At 38.8% G+C, this 25219-nt stretch overlaps 2 protein-coding genes across 2 annotated transcripts; both read right to left on the bottom strand.

Annotated features, from left to right (window-relative positions):
• Window positions 1-3092: 3092 nt before the first annotated feature.
• Window positions 3093-4022, bottom strand: OR2A25 (olfactory receptor family 2 subfamily A member 25). Its single transcript, XM_024990940.1, has one exon. The coding sequence runs from the start codon at window positions 4020-4022 to the stop codon at window positions 3093-3095; it is 930 nt and encodes a 309-aa protein (XP_024846708.1).
• A 12104-nt stretch (window positions 4023-16126) lies between these two features.
• Window positions 16127-17059, bottom strand: OR2A5 (olfactory receptor family 2 subfamily A member 5). The gene has a single exon (NM_001389975.1). It carries the CDS (start codon window positions 17057-17059, stop codon window positions 16127-16129), a length of 933 nt encoding a protein of 310 aa, NP_001376904.1.
• Window positions 17060-25219: the final 8160 nt, after the last annotated feature.

The raw sequence follows: 25219 nt of genomic DNA, 5'->3' as shown, positions 1-25219 counted from the left end.
AAGCGTCTACCTGCAAGGCGGGAGACCTGGGTTTGATCCCTGGATCGGGAAGATCCCCTGGAGAAGGAAATGGCAACCCACTCCAGTATTCTTGCCTGGAGAATCCCATGGATGGAGAAGCCTGGTGGGCTACAGTCCACAGGATCACAAAGAGTCAGACACGTGGCAAGGTTAATTTCATTTATTCATCTGTTGTTATCCCCACTAGATAGTGAATAAAGTCATAGTAAAAAATGTATTCTTTTCATGTTTTCATTTCCAGACCTAATAGCACAAAATGTGTGTGTGAGTGTACACACATGTGAATGAATTTTAGCAATTTTGACTTGTGTTTATTCATGTATTTTTAACTATTCATTATCTCTTTAGAGAATTAAGATTGCCAAGTAAAGACATTATGAGTCATTGACTTCATAAATTATTTTGCATCAGGTAAAAGGCTACATTTTATAATATTCCTGGTTCTTTCTAGTACAGTGGGAAATCTAATTTGCTACTGTCTTATTTATAGGTTATAGGTCTTCTTCTTTAAAGGTATACTAAGTTTATGTTGTAGATGATAGTAATACCATTTGTTGAGCTCTTACTATGAGTCATGGATTCTGGCACGCATTTTGCATATAGGTATTTTCTCTTCACAACAAACCTGTGAACTTAGTATCAGTGAACTTTTTACATATATTAAAACTAAATTTCAAAGAATTTAGGTAAGTTGCACACATAGCAACTGAAAGACCTTAATAGAAACCAAGCTCTAGCTGAACTCAAAATATGCATGTTTTTAACCCCCTTTTTTTTTTGGCAATGGATAAAATGCCTTCATAACAGATATCCTTTAAAAGGATCTGTTTTATAAGAGAAATTCATATGTTTTCATCTTCAAAAACACTTTTTCACAAAAGATCTTATTTTAAAATTTGAATAATTCCTTTATATACAGTTTAAATATTTAGAAGGTTTAATTATGTAACTTGAGGAAAGAGGTAAAAAAACAAAAAAAGCCTCTCTATATATCATTTTCTATTACTTCTTAACTATTTTCTATCACTTCATAATTGTTAGAATTTCATGCTTGATTCAGTTCAGCTCAGTCTCTCAGTCGTGTCCAACTATTTGCAACCCCATGAATTGCAGCACGCCAGGCCTCCCCGTCCATCACCAACTCCTGGAGCTTACTCAAACTCATGTCCATTGAGTCAGTGATGCCATCCAGCCATGTCATCCTCTGTTGTCCCCTTCTCCTCCTGCCCCCAATCCCTCCCAGCATCAGGGTCTTTTCCAATGAGTCAACTCTTTGCATGAGGTGGCCAAAGTATTGGAGTTTCAGCTTTAGCATCAGTCCTTCCAATGAACACCCAGGCCTGATCTCCTTTAGAATTGGATCTCTTTGCAGTCCAAGGGACTCTCAAGAGTCTTCTCCAACACCACAGTTCAAAAGCATCAATTCTTTGGAGCTCAGCTTTCTTTACAGTCCAACTCTCACATACATACATGACCACTGGAAAAACCATAGCCTTGTCTAGATGGACCTTTGTTGGCAAAGTAATGTCTGCTTTTTATTATGCTGTCTAGGTTGGTCATAACTTTCCTTCCAAGGAGTAAGCGTCTTTTAATTTCATGGCTGGATCACCATCTTTAGTGATTTTGGAGCCCAGAAAATTAAAGTCTGACACTGTTTCCACTGTTTCCCCATTTCCCATGAAGTGATGGGACCAGATGCCATGATCTTCGTTTTCTGAATGTTGAGCTTTAAGCCAACTTTTTCACTCTCCACTTTCACTTTCATCAAGAGGCTCTTTAGTTCCTCTTAACTTTCTGCCATATATAACTTACTCAAATATCAATTTAAAATCAAATGACTTCTGATAAGTTGTAGCTCTAGTATCTCTTGTCAAACAATCTTCACAATTACAGTGTGTTCTTGTTTGCTAGGGTGTTTTCTCAAATTTTGATCATTTCCTGTAAGAGACAAGGTCATTTGGTCATTTCCCATGACCAAGTCAATGAGGAAAAAAGAGAGTTCTTTCAAGGACTTTGTTACTTCCATTCTCCTCTCTTCTCTCACCTCCACAATCCATGGATTGACACCCACACTCCACAAGTAGAGAAAAAACTGACTGAGAAAGCTCTGGTATGTCTATATATTTATTAGCATGACATCATTTGCTGTTTTCCTGTTGCTGTTAATTGCATCACAGTTATATTCTTAATTCTCTTTCCCTTGAAGCCATGGCTCATGCTCTACTTCATTTAAGCTGGTTATGCCTTAGGAAACATCACTATCATGGAAATGTAAAGAAATATTTCAAGTGTAAACCAATTTTTGAAAGAGATGATAGTTGCTGAATTTAAAATATTTAACTACTATGTTATTAATCTCCCAACTCCTTTACCTTAAATATTCTACAAATACCTTGCTTTATTCCATAACATTTTGTCTATAAGTTCTGATAACAGAAGAAAAAATATACACACTTATTTCTTCTTATTCAGAATATTTCACATAACCACATTAAGAGTGTACACACTATGCAGCTATTTGGAAGCTATTTGTGTTTTCTTGTGCAGCACTAGCTTTACTACCAGAGCCACAAATGTGGACCGGGCTTTCTTGGAAGATAGCCTTAGGAAACTTTGCATAAGATGAAGAAAATGCCTGCTCAGGAGAGATCCTTTGGGCTCTGTTATCAGTACAGTTCAGCCACTCAGTCATGTCCGGCTCTTTGCGACCCCATGAACTGCAGCACACCAGGCCTCCCTGTCCATCACCAACTCCTGGAGTCCACCGAAACCCATGTCCGTTGAGTCGATGATGCCATCCAACCATCTCATCCTCTGTCGTCCCCTTCTCCTCCTGCCCTCAATCTTTCCCAGCATCAGGGTCTTTTCAAATGAGTCAGCTCTTCGCATCACGTGGCCACAGTATGGCACAGCCATTATCATATATGTTGGGCCCCAATATGGGGACTTTTTGATATCTGTGTAATTTTATGTCTGTGTAGAGCATGTTTTGATATCTGTGTAGTTATTGGACGAGATGACCTCTTAGGTCCCTTTAAACTGAGTCACTTTATTATTCTTTAAGTTTTTTGTCAACTTCTCTCTTTATCAAGCATTCTCTTCAGAGCAGCTTTGACCTCTTTATTCCTCAGACTATAGATCAGGGGGTTGAGCATGGGATTGAAAAGGCTATGAAACAGCAAAAGGTATTTTTTCCCATCCTTAGAGTCCCCATATCGGGGCCCAACATACATGATAATGGCTGTGCCATAAAAGAGCCCAAACACACAGAGGTGGGATGAGCAAGTGGAGAAGGCTTTCTGGCGCCCTTCTCCTGACTGGATCTTTAGGATGGCACATAGAATATGAATATAAGACACCACAATTGAGGAGAATGGTCCCACCAGCACAGACACCGCCCCAACCAAAACCATGGTCTCATTATTGTGGGTGTCTGCACAGGCCAGCTTGAGAACAGCTATGATTTCACAGAAAAAGTGATTAATTTGATAGGGCCCACAGAAGGGTAATGGTAGGAGTAATACCAAGTGGACTAGGGCTAGGAGGACTCCGAAAACCCAAGAAGTCACTGCCAGGGTGATGCAGACTCTCCAGCTCATGATGACTGAATATCGGAGCGGGTAGCAGATGGCCACATACCGATCATAGGACATCACCACCAGCAGCAGACACTCAGTGTGAGCAAAACTCAGAAAGAGAAAGGTCTGCGTGATGCAGCCAGCAAAGGAGATGGGCTTGGCTGGACTCAGGAGGTTGACCAGCATCTGGGGCACCGTGCTGCAGGTGTAGGCCATGTCAACAATGGCCAGGTGTGACAAGAAGAAGTACATGGGGGTGTGCAGTCTGCAGTCCAGTGAGATGAGCCCCAGGATGACCCCGTTCCCCAGCAGGGTGAGGACATAGAACAGGGAGAAGAGCCCAAAGAGGAGCATCTGCATGCTTGTGTTAAGGGGAAATCCCAGTAGGATGAATTCTGTGACAGAGGTCTGATTTCCCTCCATTTCCCTATGAAAGAGACAATGAATCTTGCCAAATCGGAATGTCCAAGGGAAGAGTTTTAACATGCTGAATCTTTGTCAGTCGCTGTTTATTCCCTAGTAAAACATCTTCAATGATATTATTGTCCTGTTAGTCATTTAATAAATGAAAACTATGCATGCCACATGAGACAGAAGGAAACATTTTCACTGTGGTATGCTAAATGCTAGTATTCGGAAGTCCTAGTATCCAATAAATCTTTATTCCCAAACCAATTTTATCACAGCTCAAAATATATTAATACTGAAATTGCCTTCATAGCAGTGGAGTTTTTCTCAGTCTGGGCTGATTATATCAGAGGTTTGCTCGCGTGTACTCCTGAGCTGCTGTGTACATATATACATGTGTGTAAATTTGCACTACTGTCTTTACATCTCTATATGAAGAAAGAAAGAAAAATGAGGAACATGTCAGTGATTCATCTATCAGGATGTCTCACAAATTTGTGCCTTTCATAAGTGACTTACTTGTGGGCTTGTGATCTTTACTGATAGCATAACACAGTTAATTCAAGAGCATGGCAAGCAGTTTGTTACAACTTCAATTAGATTTAAAGTAGAGACCTTTGTCTTTTGATTTTTGTACCCACAATGGGTATTCTGATCACACTGTCTCATGATCATTACATTACCCCTGTCGCCCCTCTTATATTCTATATGGATATTTATACTCTATATCTTTAAGTATGTTTATACACATACACATATATACACAGACATATCCACCACATTCATATGTTTATACATGTGTGTGTGTTTATATATATACACATACATATATCTATATTTATCTATACTTGAGTTTTCCCAATATTTTCACCATATCATACAGTAAAACATCTGCTGGGAACATATATGCATGAAGAATATATATATATATATGTATATATACATATATATATACACACACACACATATATTTTTTGAATCCCCACTATGTGCACTGTTTTCTTTTCTATATTATTCCACTCTATTTAATTAGTAAAAATGCTGGCTGAATGATTTTGTAACGGGTCATAACCTGGAATTTAAAAAATATTGATTTATATCCAAGATTAGAGCTAAAGCCCTAACTGTAGAGTCATTGTCACAGAATCTTTTATATATTTTACATCTTCTCAACTCTAATGTAAAAGTTATTATTTATCATGAATCTTTAGTTTGTTGTGGCTTATCAAATTTTTAAAAATCATTCCACAATAGAGTAGGTTTGAACCATTGTAACTTTCTTTTTTTTTTTTTCACTTTATTTTATTTTTAAACTTTACAATATTGTATTGGTTTTGCCAAATATTGAAATGTATCCGCCACAGGTATGCATGTGTTCCCCATCCTGAACCCTCCTCCCTCCTCCCTCCCCATACCATCCCTCTTGGTCGTCCCAGTGCACCAGCCCCAAGCATCCAGTATCGTGCATCGAACCTGGACTGGCATTGTAACTTTCAAACCACTGTCTGTTTTCTTGCCTGTCTGACTCTATAGCCTTCATCAGTCCAGAATACATCTGAATTTCACTAAAATATCAATCTAAAAAAATTCCTAATTCAGTTCTTCTCTATAAGTCCCCATTAAATTTTTCTGATAAGTTAATATTTGGAAGGCTTCCTAAACAAAAGTTGATAAACTTTCACCCTACTTCAAAGGGAGAATCAAATTCATAGTAGAAATTACTGGGAGGGTATGATTTCTTATTAAGAAATAACTTTATAACAATTAGAATCACCTCCTTGAAAACTGGTTGATGTATTAGGACTGAACTTTATGTTAGTGAATGTTTTAAATCAAAGATTGATTAATCATCTATTCAAGATGGATTCCTTGTGTTATGCTAAGGTCTTTTCCAACTATAGATTCATCGGCCTTCAATGTATAGAAAAGTGTTAACCATTTTCACTTCAACTTCCTTGCAATACTTGGGGCCACTTAATTAGCAATGCTATTTGTAAAATGTCACATCCTAAAGCACACAAGAAACTAAAGTAGAAAAATCACTGAGTGGCACCTCCCCTTCCTCCTAATCTGCAAGTAGCTAAAACACAAAACATAAAATCTACAGATATTTACTGAACACATTCTATGTTTTGCTACATGTTTCAGCTAAGTATATACAAGATAGTCCCTGTCTGCTGATGTATACAACCTGCTTGGAATGGTAAGACTGTTAAAAGAACTCACAAAGATGAAATTTCTCGTATTTAATGACTCAACAAAAGAAAGTTCATGTTAAAAATAAAACCTTCAGGACACGTCTCTGTAACAAACTCATTTTGTAGTCAATTTGGCCCATTATTTCATGAAGACACTACTTAACTTCATGAGGTAATAGAAAGGTTAGTAAGGAAATCTCTCAAATAGCTATTTATCTTATAGTTTAAGTAAGAAATTCAATACTAAATGCATCAAAGTAATAACCTATATTAGTTGTTTCTAAAAGAGATGATGACTTTTAAATTTTCCTATTAGCTATCCATAAATAGAAGAAATTTGCTATTAGAAGATAATAACAACTGCATTTAACACTGTGATTTTCATTAAAATCTATCTGAAATTATATAACAAAAAAAGGCTAGACGATATAACAAACTTACTTCAAATTCACAGCTAAATATGAGAAGACAAGATGAGTGTGAGCTGGGTGAAGTGACAGCAGACCCATAAAATATAATAAATGGCATCTGTAAATCAGTGTTGAAATTCTTTTCTTCCAAGGATTATCTGAGAAAAGAAATTGTCTCCATAGAGGCAACAAGATACCTCTCAAAAGAGATGATTCTCTCCCAGCTCAACTACCTTTAAAACACTTCTGAGAGTTTGATGTAGGGGAGGGATAAAGATGCACTGCACACCACCACCTGTTTCTTCCAGGGAAAGGGGGCTCTCGAGAGCTTATACTTGTTTCTAATTTCAAGAACTCTGACATTTCCCGCTTCTTTAACCCACCAAATACATTAAGTAGTATTTAGGGCACATGAGACCCATATATTATTCGCATCGTCTCTAGTACTGTTTGAGTTTTATATTACACCTGACCTGAACAGGTATCCCATATATTTTTTCCATCGTCACCACAAGGAATGCAATTCATACAGTGAGACCGGTAGCAGGATCTACAGAAGCTATAGAGAATATGTCGAGGAGTCAGGAAAGAGGATAAGGTATCCCAGTGGGACTTGTTAAATCCTGTTCTTTAGCTTCCAGAGATTCTGAGCCCAGGGGGTTGTGGGAAGAAACACCAAAGTTCCCCTAGGTCTGTAACTACTATTATTTTCTCTTCTTCCTGAAATGGAAATTAACTGACCTCACGTCACTATGGGCTACCCAGGGGGCACAGTGGTAAAGAATTCACCTGCAATGGAGACCTGGCTTCGATCCCTGGGTAGGAAAGATACTCTGGAGTCGGAAATAGCAACCCACTCCAGTATTCATGCCTAGAAAATCCCATGGACAGAAGAGACTGGCAAGCTACAGTCCATGGGGTGGCAAAGAGTCAGACACGACTTAGCAACTGAACAACAACACCATTCCTATATTCAAATAATAAAGTAGGTAGAATATAATTTCCTAAATTAGAGTTGTTTTAGTGTACACAGCAACAAATTAAGAAAACAATAGGGCAATTATCTTTTACCGTGAGAGTGATGACCTGCAATAGATCTGAAATAGGATTTTCCTCATCAAATCTGTTTGGTTAAAGGCTTATTGGTGACAAGAGTCTAAATTATACCCTCACATATTGGAAAGAAATTGCTCCCTATATTGATATTATCATTTTAAAATTTTTTATTTGGGGTCATATTACATTTTATTACGAATATTGTATATATAGAACTTTCCCCTCTTTTGTCATCAATCTATTTTGGTGACATTTGTAAAAACTAGGTTTTTATTTTAATTATCTTTATAATTCCTTACTTTATAAGTAAAGTCTGCTCTTAAATAAACTATACTCTCTCTTTATTTCAATTCTTGGTCATTGTATATTCCTGAGCTGATTATTAAGTGTGGTTTTTAAAAATAATTTGCACTTTATAATACCATTTTAGTTATACATCTTGCTTGTTATCCAGAAAATTTATCATTAACATTGTCAATAAAACATAAATTATGCAGAAGTATATTTTTGGTTTCCAAATATTTGTATTATCTCTGTTAATTTTAAATGTATTGTGGTAAAATAATGAGTTCTAGTGATGTTGATTCTTTGAAAATCTAAAGGGTTTTTTTAATACATTTGATTTTTGCAATGTTTATACTGATTTTAATGTGATATATATTCTCATTAGAGTCATGGTTCTACAATCTTGTACCTGGGGGGCCTTAAAAATTACTGACAGTTAGGACTCATCACCAGAAACTGATTTATTTAGTCTGTGGGTGCCCACAGGTTTTCCAGAGCTTCTACGTGATTCAAAGTTCAGCCAAGGGCAAGAACTCCTTCCATGCTTTTTATTCTCTTCCCTTTTTCTTTTCATCAGTTTTTGCCTTCTTTTATATTCTTCATAAATCCTCATTTCAACACCCGGTTTCCACCAACTATATTTTCTGTAGGTTCATAGATTTTGTTTACTGACAGATTTTGTTGCATATCTAACAGGTTAATGAGAACGACATATTTTATTTTAGGATTATAAATTTCACTTTATTTGGGCTCAGTTTCCTTGAAGGTTTTTGATGACATTAACTGGGTGGTTATCCATTCAAGGCAAGAGCTGAATGCTGTCATTATCATTGTTCTCATGGACAACAAAATCAACTCTCTAATGAAAGGCAAAATCCTCCATCATGAATTAATGCCTTCCAAAGAAAAATAGAATTCCTCAAAACTGTACTTATTCTGCCTTCTTGATAAGGTTCATCCCATTGGACCTCCTCACTACTATGAAAGTGAAATGTTAGTTGCTCAGTCATGTCTGACTTTTTGCAACCCCATGGACTATAGCCCACCAGGCTCCTCTGTCTATGGGATTTCCCAAGCAAGATTCTGGAGTGGGTTTCCATTCCCTTCTCCAGGGGATCTTCCTGACCCAGAGATAAAACCCAGATCTCCTGCATTGCAGGTGTATTCTTCACTGTCTGAACCACCAGGGAAGCCCCCTCACTACCATACTCTGTGATAAAGTTAATTTGTGTATCAAGACCCACAGAATGTAGGCTACCCCAGTGGCCTGATACACACCACAAAATAAACCTAATTCAGCCTGTACTTACGGGAAGCACCTGTCAAGGAGACCTAACATACATTAATCGCAGTCCTACAGCTCAGCTTTAGCTGGCTTACCTTACCCTAGGAAATAGGACCTGCCAGCGTTATAAAGAAATCCCCAGCCTCCTGGCCAATCAAGTCCTGTTCCTGTATGACCTTTTCCAACACTTTATAAAATTTGCTCTTGTCCAAAATCCTTTGGGAACAGTGCTCCACTGGTTATGAGGCACTGCATTCCTCCAATCCATGGGTTGTTTTCCCTTAAATAAAGGACATCAAAATCATTATTCAATTGTTCAAGTTTCATTTGACACACAATTCGGCATTTCCCTCATCATTTTGAAAAATCTCTTCTGCCATCTGTTTTGCTGAGGAGAAGTCTGCTATTACTTTAATTGTTATTCTTTTGTAGCTATTATTTCCTCTGAAACTTTTGTAAGTTTTCTCCTTCTCCTTAATGTTCTGAGCTTTAATTATGCATAATATGTCTAGACATTGATTTATTTTTCTTCACCATTGTTTGATACTCAGAGTACTCTCTTGATTTGAGAATTCACACATTCATCAATCAGAAAAAAAAAATCTCAAGAGTGGTATATTCAACTAGTGTTCTGCCTCATTTTGTCCTTCCTTCTGGAATTTCTATAAGATAAATGAATATTGCATTTCAGTCTAGCTTGTATATGATTTTTATTCAATTTTCTTAAAAAATAATATGTTGCATTTTTAGTAAATTGTTCACTAATATCCTCTATTTTGGGCTTCCCTGGTGACTCAGATGGTAAGGAATCTGCCTGCAATGCAGGGGACCCAGGTTTAGTCCCTGGGTTGAGAAGATCTCCTGGAGAAGGGAATGGTTACCAACTACAGTATTCTTGCCTGGAGAATTCCATGGACAGAGGAACCTGGTGAGCTACAGTCCACAGGGTTACAAAGAGTCGGACATGACTGAGTATCTAATACTTTCACTTCACATCCTGTATTTCACAAACTCTTTCTTCTAATGTGCTCAGTCTAGAATTCATCCTGTTTGTTGATTTTTTTTCTGTTCTATTTCAGGGATGATAGTTTTACTTCTAAGATTTTTAAATGATTCTTTTTGAAATCTACTTGTTATTTTTTAATCTTTTTAATTCCCTGGTCATTTAAAACAGTTGTCAGGGCTTTAAAAAGTCTGTTTATGCATTTGAAACATACAAATATAAGGTGTTTGTCAAATTGCTCATTTCTTATGTCACAAAATGAATATCATCAGAAGTGAGTTTGTATTACAGTTGATGTTTTTGGCTGTTTTTCTCAGCACTGATTTCCTCAAGTCATGAAAATAGATTCAAAGCTTATTCTTCAGACCAGTTTCTTCCTTTCTTTCTTCCTCCCTTCCTTTCTTTTTTCCTTCCTCTCTCCTTCCCTCCTTCCTTTTCTTCCTCCCTTCCTTCCCCTCTCTCTCTCTCATATAGAAGATTACAGACTGTCTTAGCTTAATTTATGAGCCATCATATCCAGACTTAGATCCTATATTAACGGTTTAGGATTATTTCCCTAGGTGATATTCAGTATTTCAGAGATCCAGTACAGACAGAGTGGATGGCTGGATTCCTTGTCAGGCAGCAGTGTTAAGCCTGGAGGTTCTGACATTCTTATCCTGCAATTCTCCTAAGGCTATATTGTGAAGCTGTTTGGGGAAAAAAAAATTTTTTTGAGCTCCATTAACAAACAGAGGGATTCCCTCCTGCCCTCCTCATACCTTATTTTCAAGGAAGAAGCCTGACCCAAGTTCCTCATTATCACACGGAGTGCTTCATTATCTTTTGTTTCTAAGAGAAAAGATGTTGCCTCTCCTGACAGCTTTCAGGCTCAGCCAGCAAACCCATGGTGTTAGCATCATTTACAGGTCATTTATATGCTTTCTTTCTGGTCCACACAGATGTTTATCTTGCCTTGCAGGCTGATTTTGTCTTTTTAATTTTCTTTTTTCATACTTTATCTGTTGCTGCTCTGTGTTTGAAGCAAAAGTCTTTGAGCTACTATGATTGGAGATTGAGTTAGTATTTTAAAATATGAAGCCACCTACATTCAGAAATAAAGTATGGTGGCAGTGTAAAAATTAAAGTAAGAGAACCACCAGTATGGAGCTTATACAACCATTCTTTCCCACTTCAATATTTTCTTTTGATGAATTGGCTCAATAATTGAAAGAACGGGGTAGTTTGGACTTTGACATGGACAAATTCTATTACCATTTAAAAATCTCTAGTGGTTGTTTAAAATCAATTTGAGCTTTCCCACAGTGAAAAATAAAATTTAAAAGCTTATTGTGAAATAACAAAATTTTTTAAGACTGAAGAGGCATTGGAGAAAATATATTCCAAATATCCATTCAATCCAGGTATATTCATTCACCCTCTGCTTGTATATTTATAGGAAGACTGCACACCAATTAATAAGATATAATTGCTGGGTAACTTGCAATGCTAGAAAACATTTTCTCACATGGATTTTTATTCCATCTCCTTGTATACCTACTTATTGATTCTAGTTTTTCCCTCTGTGCTTAGTTGCTCAGCTGTGTCCACCTCTTTGTGACCCCATGGACTGTAGACCACCAGGCACCTCTGTCCATGGGGATTCTCAAGGCAAGAATTCTAGAATTGGTTTCCATGCCCTCCTCCAGGGAATTTTCCCAGCTAGGGATCAAACTGGGGTTTCCTGCATTGCAGGTGGATTCTTTACCAGCTGAGCTACCAGGGAAGCAATAAACTACCACTTTTACCTCTTAAAGGATATTCTGTGGGGCATTTGAAAATAGCTCTTTATTTCTTTTTTCCAGCCTAAATACTAATAGTATCTTTTAAAGTTTTATCTGTTCATTTGTTTATTCGCTCATCTATTTATTCTTCTTCTAATCTCACAACAATTTTTGGCAGGCAATCTTAAGGACAGAGAAAGCTATACAATGAGCAAACCTCTAAAAGTGCTGAAATTTCAACCAATGTGCAAGTTACAACAACACTGAATTTATATTTCCACATGTAGAACTTGAAACTCCCTAGTAGAGCTATTCTAGACATACAGCTTGTGAGAAGTCTTAGTTGTGGGTAGGGAAGTGAATGTAACAAAGCCACAGACTACGGAGAGATGATTTTTGTATGAGTTTCCTATCCTAGATGCTATCTCATGAATCCTTCTGCAAATGCCACTACATACAGAGTGTACAGTTTATGTAGACTTCTTCTTACAGTTTCAACTTCTCCCAGCAGTTAAAAAGCAAAGACATCACTTTGCCGGCAATGATCCATATACTCAAGGCTATGGTCTTTCCAATAGTCACATACGGATGTGACAGCTGGACCATAAAGAAGGCAGAGAACCGAAGAATTAATGTTTTGGAATTGTGGTGCTGGAGAAGACTCTTGAGAGTCCCTTGGATAGCAAGGTGATCAAACCAGTAAATCTTTAAGGAAATCAACTCTGAATACCCTTCCTCTGTCCTTAACATTGGAAGGACTGATGCTGTAGCTGAAGCTCCAATACTTTGGTCACCTGATGCAAAGAGCTAACTCATCTGAAAAGACCCTGATGCTGGGAAAGATTGAAGGTCAGAGAAGAAGGATACCATAGAGGATGAGATGTTTGGATGGCATTATCAACTCAATGGACATGAACTTGGGCAAACTCTGAGAGATGGTGAGGGACAGGGAAGCCTGATGTACTGCAGTCTATGGGGTCATGAAGTGCCGGACATGACTTGGCAACTGAACAACAGCAATGAAAACCATTTTAGATCCAGGCTCCTATGCACTGTTCTTCAACCTCATTTGAATGAGACTTTCTCCAAAACAATGTAGATTTTAAATCATGGGTTTTATCAGCATATAATCTTACTGTGTGATCACTTAGATTTCCATTCTACTCTTTTTATAATATATTTCTTTGCCACACTGCTGTCATGCAGATGCCAAGCCTAAGACAGGTTCAGGTAAAATTGGTGATGTTTCAGGAAGAAAACTAAAAAGCAGTGTGGGTTTGAAATCAGTACAATGATATTAAACTCCCAACTCTGTCCCATTACTGGCTGTGAGGTGAGGTGTGAGAAAGCTACTAAATCACTCCAAACTTTAGAAAATAATACCTTCCTTCCATGTCTGTGTCTCTATTTCTACTTTGCAAATAGGTTCATCTGTGCCATTTTTCTAGAGAACAAATATATGGACACTGAGAGGGGAATGAGAAGGGGATGAACTGGGAGACTGAGGTTGACATATGTACACTGATGATACTGTGTATAAAATAGATAACTAATGAGAACCTACTGTAACCACACAGAGAACCGTACTCAGTGCTCTGTGGTGACCTAAATGGGAAGGAAATCCAAAAAAGAGGGTATATATATATATATATATATATATATACACACATGTATATCTGATTCACTTTTCTGCACAGCAGAAACTAAGACAACACTGTAAAGCAAATATTCTTCAGTAAATTTTTTAAATCTACTTTACAGTATTAGAGTGAAAGGTGAGTAGAATAACACTGGGAAACATCCAGAAGAATCCTAAGCATCAAGTAAATGTATCCTTTTTGCCTCTTGCCCTCAGCCTTTTCAAAACTATGGCAAGTGTTAAAATAAAATATATATAATGGATCACAACAAAATATCATTTGTTTATTAAAATCTCATAACACAAATATTAAAACAATTCATAGTAATCTCTCATCTATTTAAGCATTTTACGCAATTTATTAACAAAATAGTTTTGTTGCATTTTTTTCTTTAGTCAGAGCCACTCCTCAGACTTGATACAGGATATTTCTTCATAATTCATCTACCCCAGTTACCTTCATACAAGATTGGTCAATTCTTTCTCAAGTATTTTTGAACTGACACAAGAGTGAATAAAATCCCTTGATTTTTCTAATGAGTCCTTACAGAAAAATTCTGAGTTCAAACCAATGGTTTATGTTTTGTATGAGGCAAATTAACCTATATTTTCCTCTTCCTCTTCTTTTAATATAAGGTATACATATTTGGGGGCTTCCCAGGTGGTACCAGTGGTAAAGAGCCCACCTATCAATGCAGGAGACTTAAGAGACGTGGGTTTGATATCTGGGTTGGGAAGATCCCCTGGATGAGGGCATGGCAACCCACTCCAGTATTCTTGCATGGAGAATCCCATGGAGAGAGGAGCCTGGTGGGCTACAGTCCATGGGGTTGCAAAGAGTAGGACATGACTGAGCACTCACACACACATTTCAGAGAACATAATTTTTCTAGTTATACTTAAAAAGTCATTTTTATGAAAATATTAACCTGCTTTTTCCTACCTTTAAAATAGGATACATAATAATTACATAGTGCTTTAAAAGTTACATTTAAAGCTAATATTTATCTCTTTATTCACATTATTCTTTTTGGGTGGGGAGGGACCTGGAATAAATGTGGATTTCTGGGGGCTGGCAATTTCCTGATACTGCTGGGGTAAGAAGACTAAGATAATGGCCAGAGACAAAATGATTTGCCCAAATTAATTAGTGAACAGAACAGTCAATAAGAAGAGTCAGTAAATGAGCTTTCTGGGAACCAAGCGGAAAACAGTGCTTTAGGAGAAAAGGTGGAAGGGAAAAGTTTCCTCTTTGATTCTTTAATTTCATAGAAGAAGAAAGATATACAACGGAAATGACTCAAGAAAGAATTAGGGTGAAAACATAGATCTACAGAAAGATAATCATACCATCATCATATATCACACACTCAAATGTCATGTGATGCTACAAGAAAAGAGAAGAGAAGAAGTTTCAAAAGATAGCATTCCTTCTGTGTTGAACAAATCACCATTGCCTTACTGTGTTGGCCACTTAGTTCCTGAACTTGTGTTAAAAGGAAATAAATCTTCCCTTATTATTCTGATCACTTGGGTCCAGAATATGTGACTTATATCACATGGAGCAGGTGCTCTTTGGAGCTGTGTTGAGGTTCCTGCAAGGCTTTATCAAGAAATGTGGGCCTACAACATTATGTCAAGCTATTAGCCCCTCTTGATACTTCCTTTATAATATTTTCTAAACCCCATAATACTTCTTCATAAGGGTCAGTTGTCACCTACTCCCAGTTTTGTAACCTGAACTCTGAAAAAGGTAACTCTCCCTATAAAGGTAACTCTCATATAAATATGAGAGCCTATTATTCTAAACACAAACTCTTTCTAATTAAATTGTGCAAACTTAAATGAAATAAAGATCTTCATATTTTTTGTCTCCCATATCAAAAAAATTCTCAAAATTAAGCTTTTGTTTTCATACAAATAAATTCATTAGGCTCAGATTCAGGTGATTTTTCAGAACACATGGGATCCTCCTTAGATTTTAAGTACCAGACCAAGTAGCTGGCTCTTTCTATAGTTCTTACTGCATTTCCCAATAGGATCCATGCTTAACCAAGGTCAGTGTTTATTCTGTCTTGTTAGAGGTAGCAGCATTTATTATGACATTACTAGCATATGCATATATTTATAAGGGAGAAGGAAACCGTCACGGAATTTAAGAAGAGATTTGAGACAACAAAACCTCAAAAGAAAAGAAACTAGACCTCAGTGTTGGGAACTGGCCCTGAGAATTGATGGCTCTCTGCCATGCATTCACCTCCTCATGATTCTTCTCTCATGGCCTGTATTCTCCGTGACCTTCTGCTCATGTTTGTGGTCTGCACAGAACTCCATGTTTAGGAGTTAGGAACAGCATCTGATCAATATAAATTCTTAATGCCAGAGATTTAAGACACGAGATTTTAAGGCATGTACAGTGCCATTCTCCCAGATCTCGCAGAGAACAAACCTCCCACCCTCAGGACTCTCCCTGGCATCCCTCACATTAGCCTGTCCTTCCACAACACTCTCCTAAAGGCACCTTTGACCTCTTTGTTCCTCAGGCTGTAGATCAGCGGGTTCAGCATGGGGTTGAAAAGACTGTAAAACAGGGAAAGGATCTTCTGCTGCTCCTCAGGGTGGCGAGACTTGGGGGCCATGTACATGACGATGGCACTGCCAAAGAAGAGCCCGACCACGCAGAGGTGGGAGGAGCAGGTGGAGAAGGCCTTCCTGCGGCCCTCAGCGGACTGGATCCTCAGGATGGCGGCCAGGATGCGTGCATAGGAGCCCAGCACCAGGCAGAGGGGCCCGACTAAGATAAACACAGAAGCAGCAAAAATGACAACTTGGTTGAGCTTAGTGTCAGCACAGGCCAGCTTGAGGACAGACAGGATTTCACAGAAGAAGTGGTTGATTTCATGAGGCCCACAGAAGGGCAGCCTTAGGATGAGACCCACATGGACCAGGGCCAGGAGGGAGCCACATGTCCAGGAAGCAACAGCTTGAACAGTGCACACTCTCCAGCTCATGATGACAGAGTAACGAAGAGGGTGGCAGATGGCCACGTACCGATCATGGGACATCACCACCAAGATGAGACACTCAGTGTGTGCAAAAGCCATGTACAAAAAGGTCTGCATTATGCATGGGACAAAGGAGATAGTATTTTTCTTGTTCAGAAGGTTCACCAGCATCTTCGGGACATTGTTTGATGCATATGAAATATCGACGATGGCCAGGTGTGAGAGGAAGAAGTACATGGGGGTGTGCAGTCTGGGGTCCAGTGAGATAAGCCCCAGGATGACCCCATTCCCCATCAGGGTGAGGACATAGAACAGAGAGAAGAGCCCAAAGAGGAGCATCTGCATGCTTGGGCTGAGCGGAAATCCCAGGAGAATGAATTCTGTGACCCATGTCTGATTTTCTGTCATGCCCTGGTGACAGTGCCTGTGCTGATCACAGCTGCTGCAGTGCCTGTGGGCTGAGAAACAAAGGCGGGTCTGGATTAGCCATTAACAGAAAGAGGGAAGTTGTGGTGTGCGCTGTGTTCTGAGTCAGCTAACAATCATTTTCAGATTCATCATGTCAAGTCTTTTAATCCACAATAAAGCAGAAAGGCTCCCATAAATAGGATCAGTGAACACAGGGTGTCATGCATTATTTCCATTTCTACAGAATTTTATGTAACTCTGATTGCAAAGTTTATACTCATACAGTCAAGATGGCAGCCACAGAATAAATTGTTCTCCATAATGACTAATCGTTTTACTTTTTAAGAAAGGCGCATAGTTACACTCTCATTTTGCTTTCTTATTTCTTCAGTTCTCAAATTTTGCTCATACTTTATCATTTGATTTGCTCTTATTTTAAAGCTTGTGCAGAGTACATTGCACACAGCAGTTGCTCAATAAATGATCATGAAGTAAATACACCAATAAAACAGGGGATGAGATGTACAAATGCAACTTCAAGAAGGTATATTTCCTTCTGTGTCCACTAGGTTTAAAGCTTTAGCAAATGAAATTGACACCAAGTTTTTTCTTCCTGATACTATGCAGGAAAATCTAGCTTTTTCCATGCTGGGCACGAGCAGAGTGCCATCACTGATCTGGTCAGCATTCACAGAAGTTGTTTGTGATCTCTGATCAGGGCAAGGATCTCTACTATATTCCTACTCCTGTCCTATACCGCCTTCTTACAGGGCTGCTTCCCTGGTTCTAGAGAGATGTTATTTCTGGGCCCTTTGCAGTTGTACAGTGCATTTGTTGAATGGATGAATGAATGGATGGTAAAGGATGGATAAAAGGCATTACTTTAGGAATAACATCCAGAGCATATTCTGGAATTTAATCAAGTCTTTTGACTCTCCTTTAATTTTTTGGCTACCACTCCACCAACCTTATGGCCACCCATGGTTAACAAGGTGAGAAGTGTGACAGAAAGGGAGAACCTGAAATGTCCCATAGAAGTATACACCTATTACCTGACAGTTCATGATATACGTGATCATTCTCAATGAGCAGCTTATGACCCAGCTTTGCAAATCCCAAGGCTGTTTTAAGCCCAGAAATCTGCCTGCCCATAAGCTGGCCCGAATTTCCCATTCAGTGTGCCGATTTCTGGAGTCCTTCCCTTCTCCAGATCCCAGCTTCTCTAAATGATCACACTTGGCCAAAAGCCCTTTACTCACTGTGGCACTGGTCTTAACCCAGAGATAGGTTTATATGTACAGGAAACAGCACAGAGGCCAGGAGAGATTTTGAAGATCCAAGCTGAGGCTCTGGCTCCCCTCAGCTGCCTCTGAATGAGGGGGTCTGCAGCTGCAGGAACTATCCCTGCTTTTTTCACACAGGCGGATGCAGGGACTGGATCCCTGCTCACTAGGAGCACCAGCAGTAGAGGCTTTATGCTCATCTCTGCCCAAATCCTCCCAGATTGTCCCCTGAGTGTCCCTGAGGGGGAGGGGACTAGGACATACAAAACACAGATGCCATCTCTAGCAGGGGAACAAAAATTACTTAACTCTTTGTCTCCATTCCTCTGGACTCTGGGGATGGATGTTCAGGAAAAAAGAAGCTGGCAGGTGATAACTTAATACCCAGATGAATTCATGCACATCAAAGTCATGAAGTAGTAAGAACAAACAAACTCCTGGGGTCATGTTGTAAATTACACTCCCCAGGTACTTCGATGGTGGTGTGTTCCTGGATCTCAGGCTTACCCCAGATGGATTTAGTGGAGCTGGGAGGAAGCAGAACATCATTCTTAAAGAGAAATTGACTTGAAATTGGCAGTAGTTTCTTTCCCCTTTCCTCCTAAGACAACTCTAAGTCAGTGTTAATAGATAAGAACACTTCTACCAACCTTCCTGCACTGTGCTGAGAAAGATGCTGAGTCTTCTACAGGTTGTACCTGAAATGTGATATAGGGTGTTAGGAGAAAGGAAGGAAAGAAAGCAGAGTAGAGCTAGTGTTGAAGAGGCATCAGGTAGAGGCATCTGGTAGAAGGGCAACAAATGTCTAATTCATATCCTTCAGTTCAGTTCAGTCGCTCAGTCGTGTCCGACTCTTTGCGACCCCATGAATCACAGCATGCCAGGCCTCCCTGTCCATCACCAACTCCCGGAGTTCACTCAGACTCACGTCCATTGAGTCGGTGATGCCATCCAGCCATCTCATCCTCTGTCGTCCCCTTTTCCTCCTGCCCCCAATCCCTCCCAGCATCAGAGTCTTTTCCAATGAGTCAATTCTTCACATGAGGTGGCCAAAGTATTGGAGTTTCAGCTTTAGCATCAGTCCTTCCAATGAACACCCAGGACTGATCTCCTTTAGAATGGACTAGTTGGATCTCCTGGCAGTCCAAGGGACTCTTAAGAGTCTTCTCCAACACCACAGTTCAAAAGCATCAATTCTTCGGCGCTCAGCCTTCTTCACAGTCCAACTCTCACATGCATACATGACCACTGGAAAAACCATAGCCTTGACTAGACAGACCTTTGTTGGCAAAGTAATGTCTCTGCTTTTCAATATGCTATCTAGGTTGGTCATAACTTTCCTTCCAAGGAGTAAGCGTCTTTTAATGTCATGGCTGCAGTCACCATCTACAGTGATTTTGGAGCCCAAAAAAATAAAGTCTGACACTGTTTCCACTGTTTCCCCATCTATTTGCCATGCTATTTGTGATGGGACCAGATGCCATGATCTTCATTTTCTGAATGTTGAGCTTTAAGCCTCATCTATTTGCCATGCTATTTGTGCTATTTGTGATGGGACCAGATGCCATGATCTTCATTTTCTGAACATTGAGCTTTAAGCCAACTTTTTGACTCTCCACTTTCACTTTCATCAGGAGGCTTTTTAGTTCCTCTTCACTTTCTGCCATAAGGGTGGTGTCATCTGCATATCTGAGGTTATTGGTATTTCTCCCGGCAATCTTGATTCCAGCTTGTGCTTCTTCCAGCCCAGTGTTTCTCATGATGTACTCTGCATATAAGTTAAATAAGCAGGGATACACTCAAAAGTTCAGTGAACCTTGTGATATAATGATGCCTTGGACTGAGGTGTTGTCTTTATAGTCACATAGTAAAACAGTAGAGGGTTTCTTGAAAATTCTTCTTATTGTCTCTCTTATATGTGTCACGCCTACATATATATGTGTGTATGTTTGTATGTGTGTCTGTATGAGTGTGTATATTCATATATACATTTATTTATTGGGCAAAGTTTTGGAGAGAAATAGCCAAAACTCTGTTTTAAGAACATAGCCAGTTCTTTACTGAAGAGAAGAGAAGTATTTAATTGGTTAAAAGGTTCATTCAAGTTTTTCCATAAAATGAACTTTTGGGCCAGTCCAGTAGATTGTTAACATATGAGCAATGTGGTTCTCTGCTAAGAAGACATGGAAGGAAATATGCCTATAGTTTTTGGTTGCCTAATCAAGGATTCATAGCACATACATTTGTATGGGTAGAATAAAGAAGCTCAAGGAATAATTGTCCTAAAATCTCTGGAGGAGTGATTAGAAAAATTTAGAAGCTTTGCATGGCTAGGAAACTAGCTGAAGAACTTAACAAGGTAAAAGAAATTGACTACTCCAAAGTGGAGAATTAAATAAAATACTGCCAAGATGGTTTCTAATTTCTACACAGTACTCGTACATGAATAGTTAATATCCATGATTACTCATATGAATCACAATAATTTAAATGTCATTCATTCATAATTCACTCATTCAATTTATATTTACTGAGTATCTGCTGTATGCGGCCATTGTCCTTGACACTAAAGATTCAAACATTAGTGAGACATTGCCTTGATCTTCAAGGATCTTGTAGTCTCCCTACAGAATTAGCCAGGCAAATAAACATTTAAGGAACTATGATAGGAGTATGCTCAGTACACAATGGCGCTAGATTATTCTGAAAGGCAGTGGGGACATGCTTCCTGGTAAATGAGATGCTTAAACCCTCTTCAATAAGTTGTAAGGTGAATATGGCATGCCAGACTGCATCTGAGGGTGTGAGGAGGGCACAGCCAAAGAGTAATATTGGAAAGGGGACTCACAGACAAGTTTCCCTAACATGTCAGATGTTGGACTTCATTTTAAATAATTATAATGATATGACTAAATATATGGTTACACTTTTTGCTAAGTGTAGAGTACTATTTAAAAGAATAAGGATGGGGACTATGAAGCAAAGCTACCTGAAGGGTTATCATGTGAGAGTAAGGAGTACCTGAGTTAAGGTAGTAGTTTATAGACATAGACAGGAGATAATGTATATGAAACATGTAAAAGAAATACAGGTATTAGTATTGTGACTCTTTGATGTGTGGTGAGGAGAAAAGCAGACCCTGGATGCATCCCAGGAATCTGACTTATACGGCTGATACAACTCAATGTTAAAAAACCCTAATTTAAAAATGTGGAGAGGACCTGAATGGACATTTGTCCAAACAAGATGTACAGATGGCCAATGAGCACATGAAAAGATGCTCGATCATCAGAGAAATGTAAATCAGAAAAACAATGAGGCATCACCTTATACCGGTCAGAATGGCTATCATCAAAATGGTCACAAATGAGAAGTGCTGGTAAGGATGTAGAGACCAGGGGATCCTAGTACACTGTTGATAGGAATGTAAACCAGTACAGAATCTAGTGGTGAAGAACCTGCCTGCCAATGCAGGAGACAGAAGACACTTGGGTTCGATCCCTGGGTTGGGAAGATTCCCTGGAGGAAGGCACGGCAACCCATTCTAGTATTCTTGCCTGGAGAATCCCAGGAACAGAGGAGCCTGGCAGGCTACAGTCCACAGTGTCGCAAAGAGTCAGACATGACTGAAGCGACTTAGCATACAGCACTGTACAAAATGGCATGGAGGTTGCTAAAAAAACTAAAAATAGAACTACCATATAATCCAGCAACTTAATTCCTATGTATATATCCAAAAAATTAATGCACTGATTCTAAATGACACAGGCATCCCAAAGTTCATTATAGCAATATTGACAATAGCCAAGATACGGGATCACCTAAGTGTCCATTGACAGATGAATGGATACGGAAGACTGGTCTATATGAACAATGGAATATTACTCAACCAGAAAAAAAGGAAATTTTGCCATTTTTAACGTGGATGTATATGGAGAGCATTATGCTTAGTGAAATAAGTCCAAGAAAGGCAAATACCATATTATAATTTACATGTTGGCATCTAAAAAGTGAAGATATAAATGGATATAACTGTAACACATCCTCAAATGACTTGCAGACATGAAGAACAAAACCAGTGCTTACCAGTAGGAAGGGAGAAGGGCTTAGAGATAAAATAGGGGTGGGGGATTAAGAGGTACACACTGCTATGTATAAAATAAATAAGGTATAAGCATATATTACACTGCCCAGGAAATGCAGCCAAAATTAAAAGAAACTTTAAACGGAGTTCAATACAATATATTAAAATATTGGATCACTATGTTGTATATCTAAAACTAATATAATATTATAAATCAACTATACTTCCATTTTCAAAAGACCAATATTTAAGAGATGGTGAGAGGAAGTTAATCTCCCAGTGAGAGCTAAGAAAAGATAAGAGATGAGTAACAAACCAGAAAATATGAATTAAAAAAAAAACCCAGTGAGCTATGTTATATGTTATGCCAGGGTGCAAACTATTCACTTTAATCCTATGAGTAATTCTAACTTTATTTTTTAGGTACAAAAATATTCTGCATAGAGCTACACTGAAGGTAATATTTATAGACGCAAGTAAATGAATCCAAAGTCACTAAGAAACAGGCATTATCATGCTTTAAGACAAACAATACTTCTTCACATCATTTTCCACTTGCCTTGATCTGTACAAGTGTGAATGTTATTCAACATGTATAGAAATTTTAAATTTCCAAAGAGACTGTCATTAAGATGTTAACCAGAAATACAACAAAAATATGCAGTGATTTCATTGTCTCCAGCCTCAAGTCTCCAGACTCTCAGGGGCTGTGACAGGTAACACATTTTACTGCTTAGTGGCTTCCCCTTCTGCATGCTTGTTATTTGGTTGCTTCCTCTCTGATATATTAGCTAACATTCCTCCATGTACTCTTATAAATGTATTTTAATGTTACAATTCTCTTGTTTCTTATGTCTCCTCTGCCATTCTGTTTGTTCTTGCGGATTATACCTTTTGCTCCATTACCTATATCAGTGGTATCTCCAAAGGAAGAAAAGATACTCGTGTATGATAAAGCTTCCTTGCTCTAAAAGAATACTTAACACTTCAAATTCTATATTTCTATCAAGTAGTTCTTCACCCTAAGATTATCTTTCTCTAAAATAAATTGAATTTAATTCATCTAATTTTTTACACAAGAAACTAACCCTAGCATATTCAGGAAGCTTTTTTGACTACTAGTTGTTTGCTGGCTTATTTTGGGGGGAGGTTTTTCAGAAATGGGGAAATTATTTATTTTTACATAATGGTATAGATCTTCTTTATTAAATTCCATCAGTAATATCTTGTCAATGTCTCTCCTGCCTGGACTGTCTATAACAAATTGAATTTATCCTAGGTTTTTCTTCTATTTACATTAATCCTAAACTTGCTCCATTGGTATGCTTGATGTTAAGTATGAAAACCAGTGTAAATGCAAGGTCAAAGAACTCAGAAGAACTGATCACATCAGCAAGAAATATCAGTCCTTTCCATTACCTGCTTCATCACCCAAACTTACTTCTACAAATGAGGTTAAATTAAATGGTTGTCATCATGAATTGCTTGATTGGTTCAATCAAATGTTCAATCTGCAGCAGTTAGAACTGGACATGGAACAACAGACTGGTTCCAAATAGGAAAAGGAGTACATCAAGGCTGTATATTGTCACCCTGCTTATTTAACTTCTACGCAGAGTACATCATGAGAAACACTGGGCTGGAAGAAGCACAAGCTGGAATCAAGATTGCCAGGAGAAATATCAATAACCTCAGATATGCAGATGACACCACCCTTATGGCAGAAAGTGAAGAGGAACCAAAAAGCCTTTTGATGAAAGTGAAAGAGGAGAGTGAAAAAGTTGGCTTAAAGCACAGCATTCAGAAAACAAAGATCATGGCATCTGGTCCCATCACTTCATGGGAAATAGATGGGGAAACAGTGGAAACTGTCAGACTTTATTTTTGGGGGCTCCAAAATCACTGCAGATGGTGATTGCAGCCATGAAATTAAAAGACGCTTACTCCTTGGAAGAAAAGTTATGACCAACCTAGACAGCATATTAAAAAGCAGAGACATTACTTTGCCAATGAAGGTCCATCTAGTAAAAGCTATGGTTTTTCCAGTGGTCATGTATGGATGTGAGAGTTGGACTGTGAAGAAAGCTCAGCGCCAGAGAATTGATGCTTTTGAACTGTGGTGTTGAAGAAGACTCTTGAGAGTCCCTTGGACTGCAAGGAGATCCAACCAGTCCATTCTAAAGGAGATCAGTCCTGGGTGTTCATTGGAAGGACTGATGCTAAAGCTGAAACTCCAGTACTGTGGCCACCTCAAGCGAAGAGTTGACTCATTGGAAAAGACTCTGATGCTGGGAGGGATTGGGGGCAGGAGGAGAAGGGGATGACAGAGGATGAGATTGCTGGATGGCATCACCGACTCGATGGACATGGGTTTGAGTGAACTCTGGGAGTTGGTGATGGACAGGGAGGCCTGGCATGCTGTGATTCATGGGGTCGCAGAGAGTCAGACACGACTGAGTGACTGAAATGAACTGAACTGAAGCATATACATGGGCTTCCTGATGGCTCAGTGGTACAGAATCTGCCTGCCAATTCAGGAGACACAGGTTTGATCCCTGGATCAGGAAGACTCCCTGAAGAAGGACATGGCAACCCACTCCAATATTCTTGTGTGGGAAATCCCATGGACAGAGGAGCCTGGCAGTCTACAGTTCATCGAGTGGCAAAGAGTCAGATATGACTTAGCCACTAAAGAACAAGAACAACAAAAGCACATACACATATGGCATAACATATGTACACATACATATATGCATTAAATCTTTGCTGATTCTTGGGAATGAGGGGATCGCT

Source organism: Bos taurus, chromosome 4, assembly GCF_002263795.3.
Source record: "Bos taurus isolate L1 Dominette 01449 registration number 42190680 breed Hereford chromosome 4, ARS-UCD2.0, whole genome shotgun sequence".
NCBI lineage: Eukaryota > Metazoa > Chordata > Mammalia > Artiodactyla > Bovidae > Bos > Bos taurus.
The sequence above is the reverse complement of the archived record's forward strand: the minus strand, read 5'-3'. Positions and strand labels throughout refer to the sequence as shown.

Bases quoted from the DNA above. Each gene is read 5' to 3' on its own strand.
- OR2A5 (NM_001389975.1), bottom strand. From the start codon at position 17,059: ATGACAGAAAATCAGACATGGGTCACAGAATTCATTCTCCTGGGATTT.
- OR2A25 (XM_024990940.1), bottom strand. From the start codon at position 4,022: ATGGAGGGAAATCAGACCTCTGTCACAGAATTCATCCTACTGGGATTT.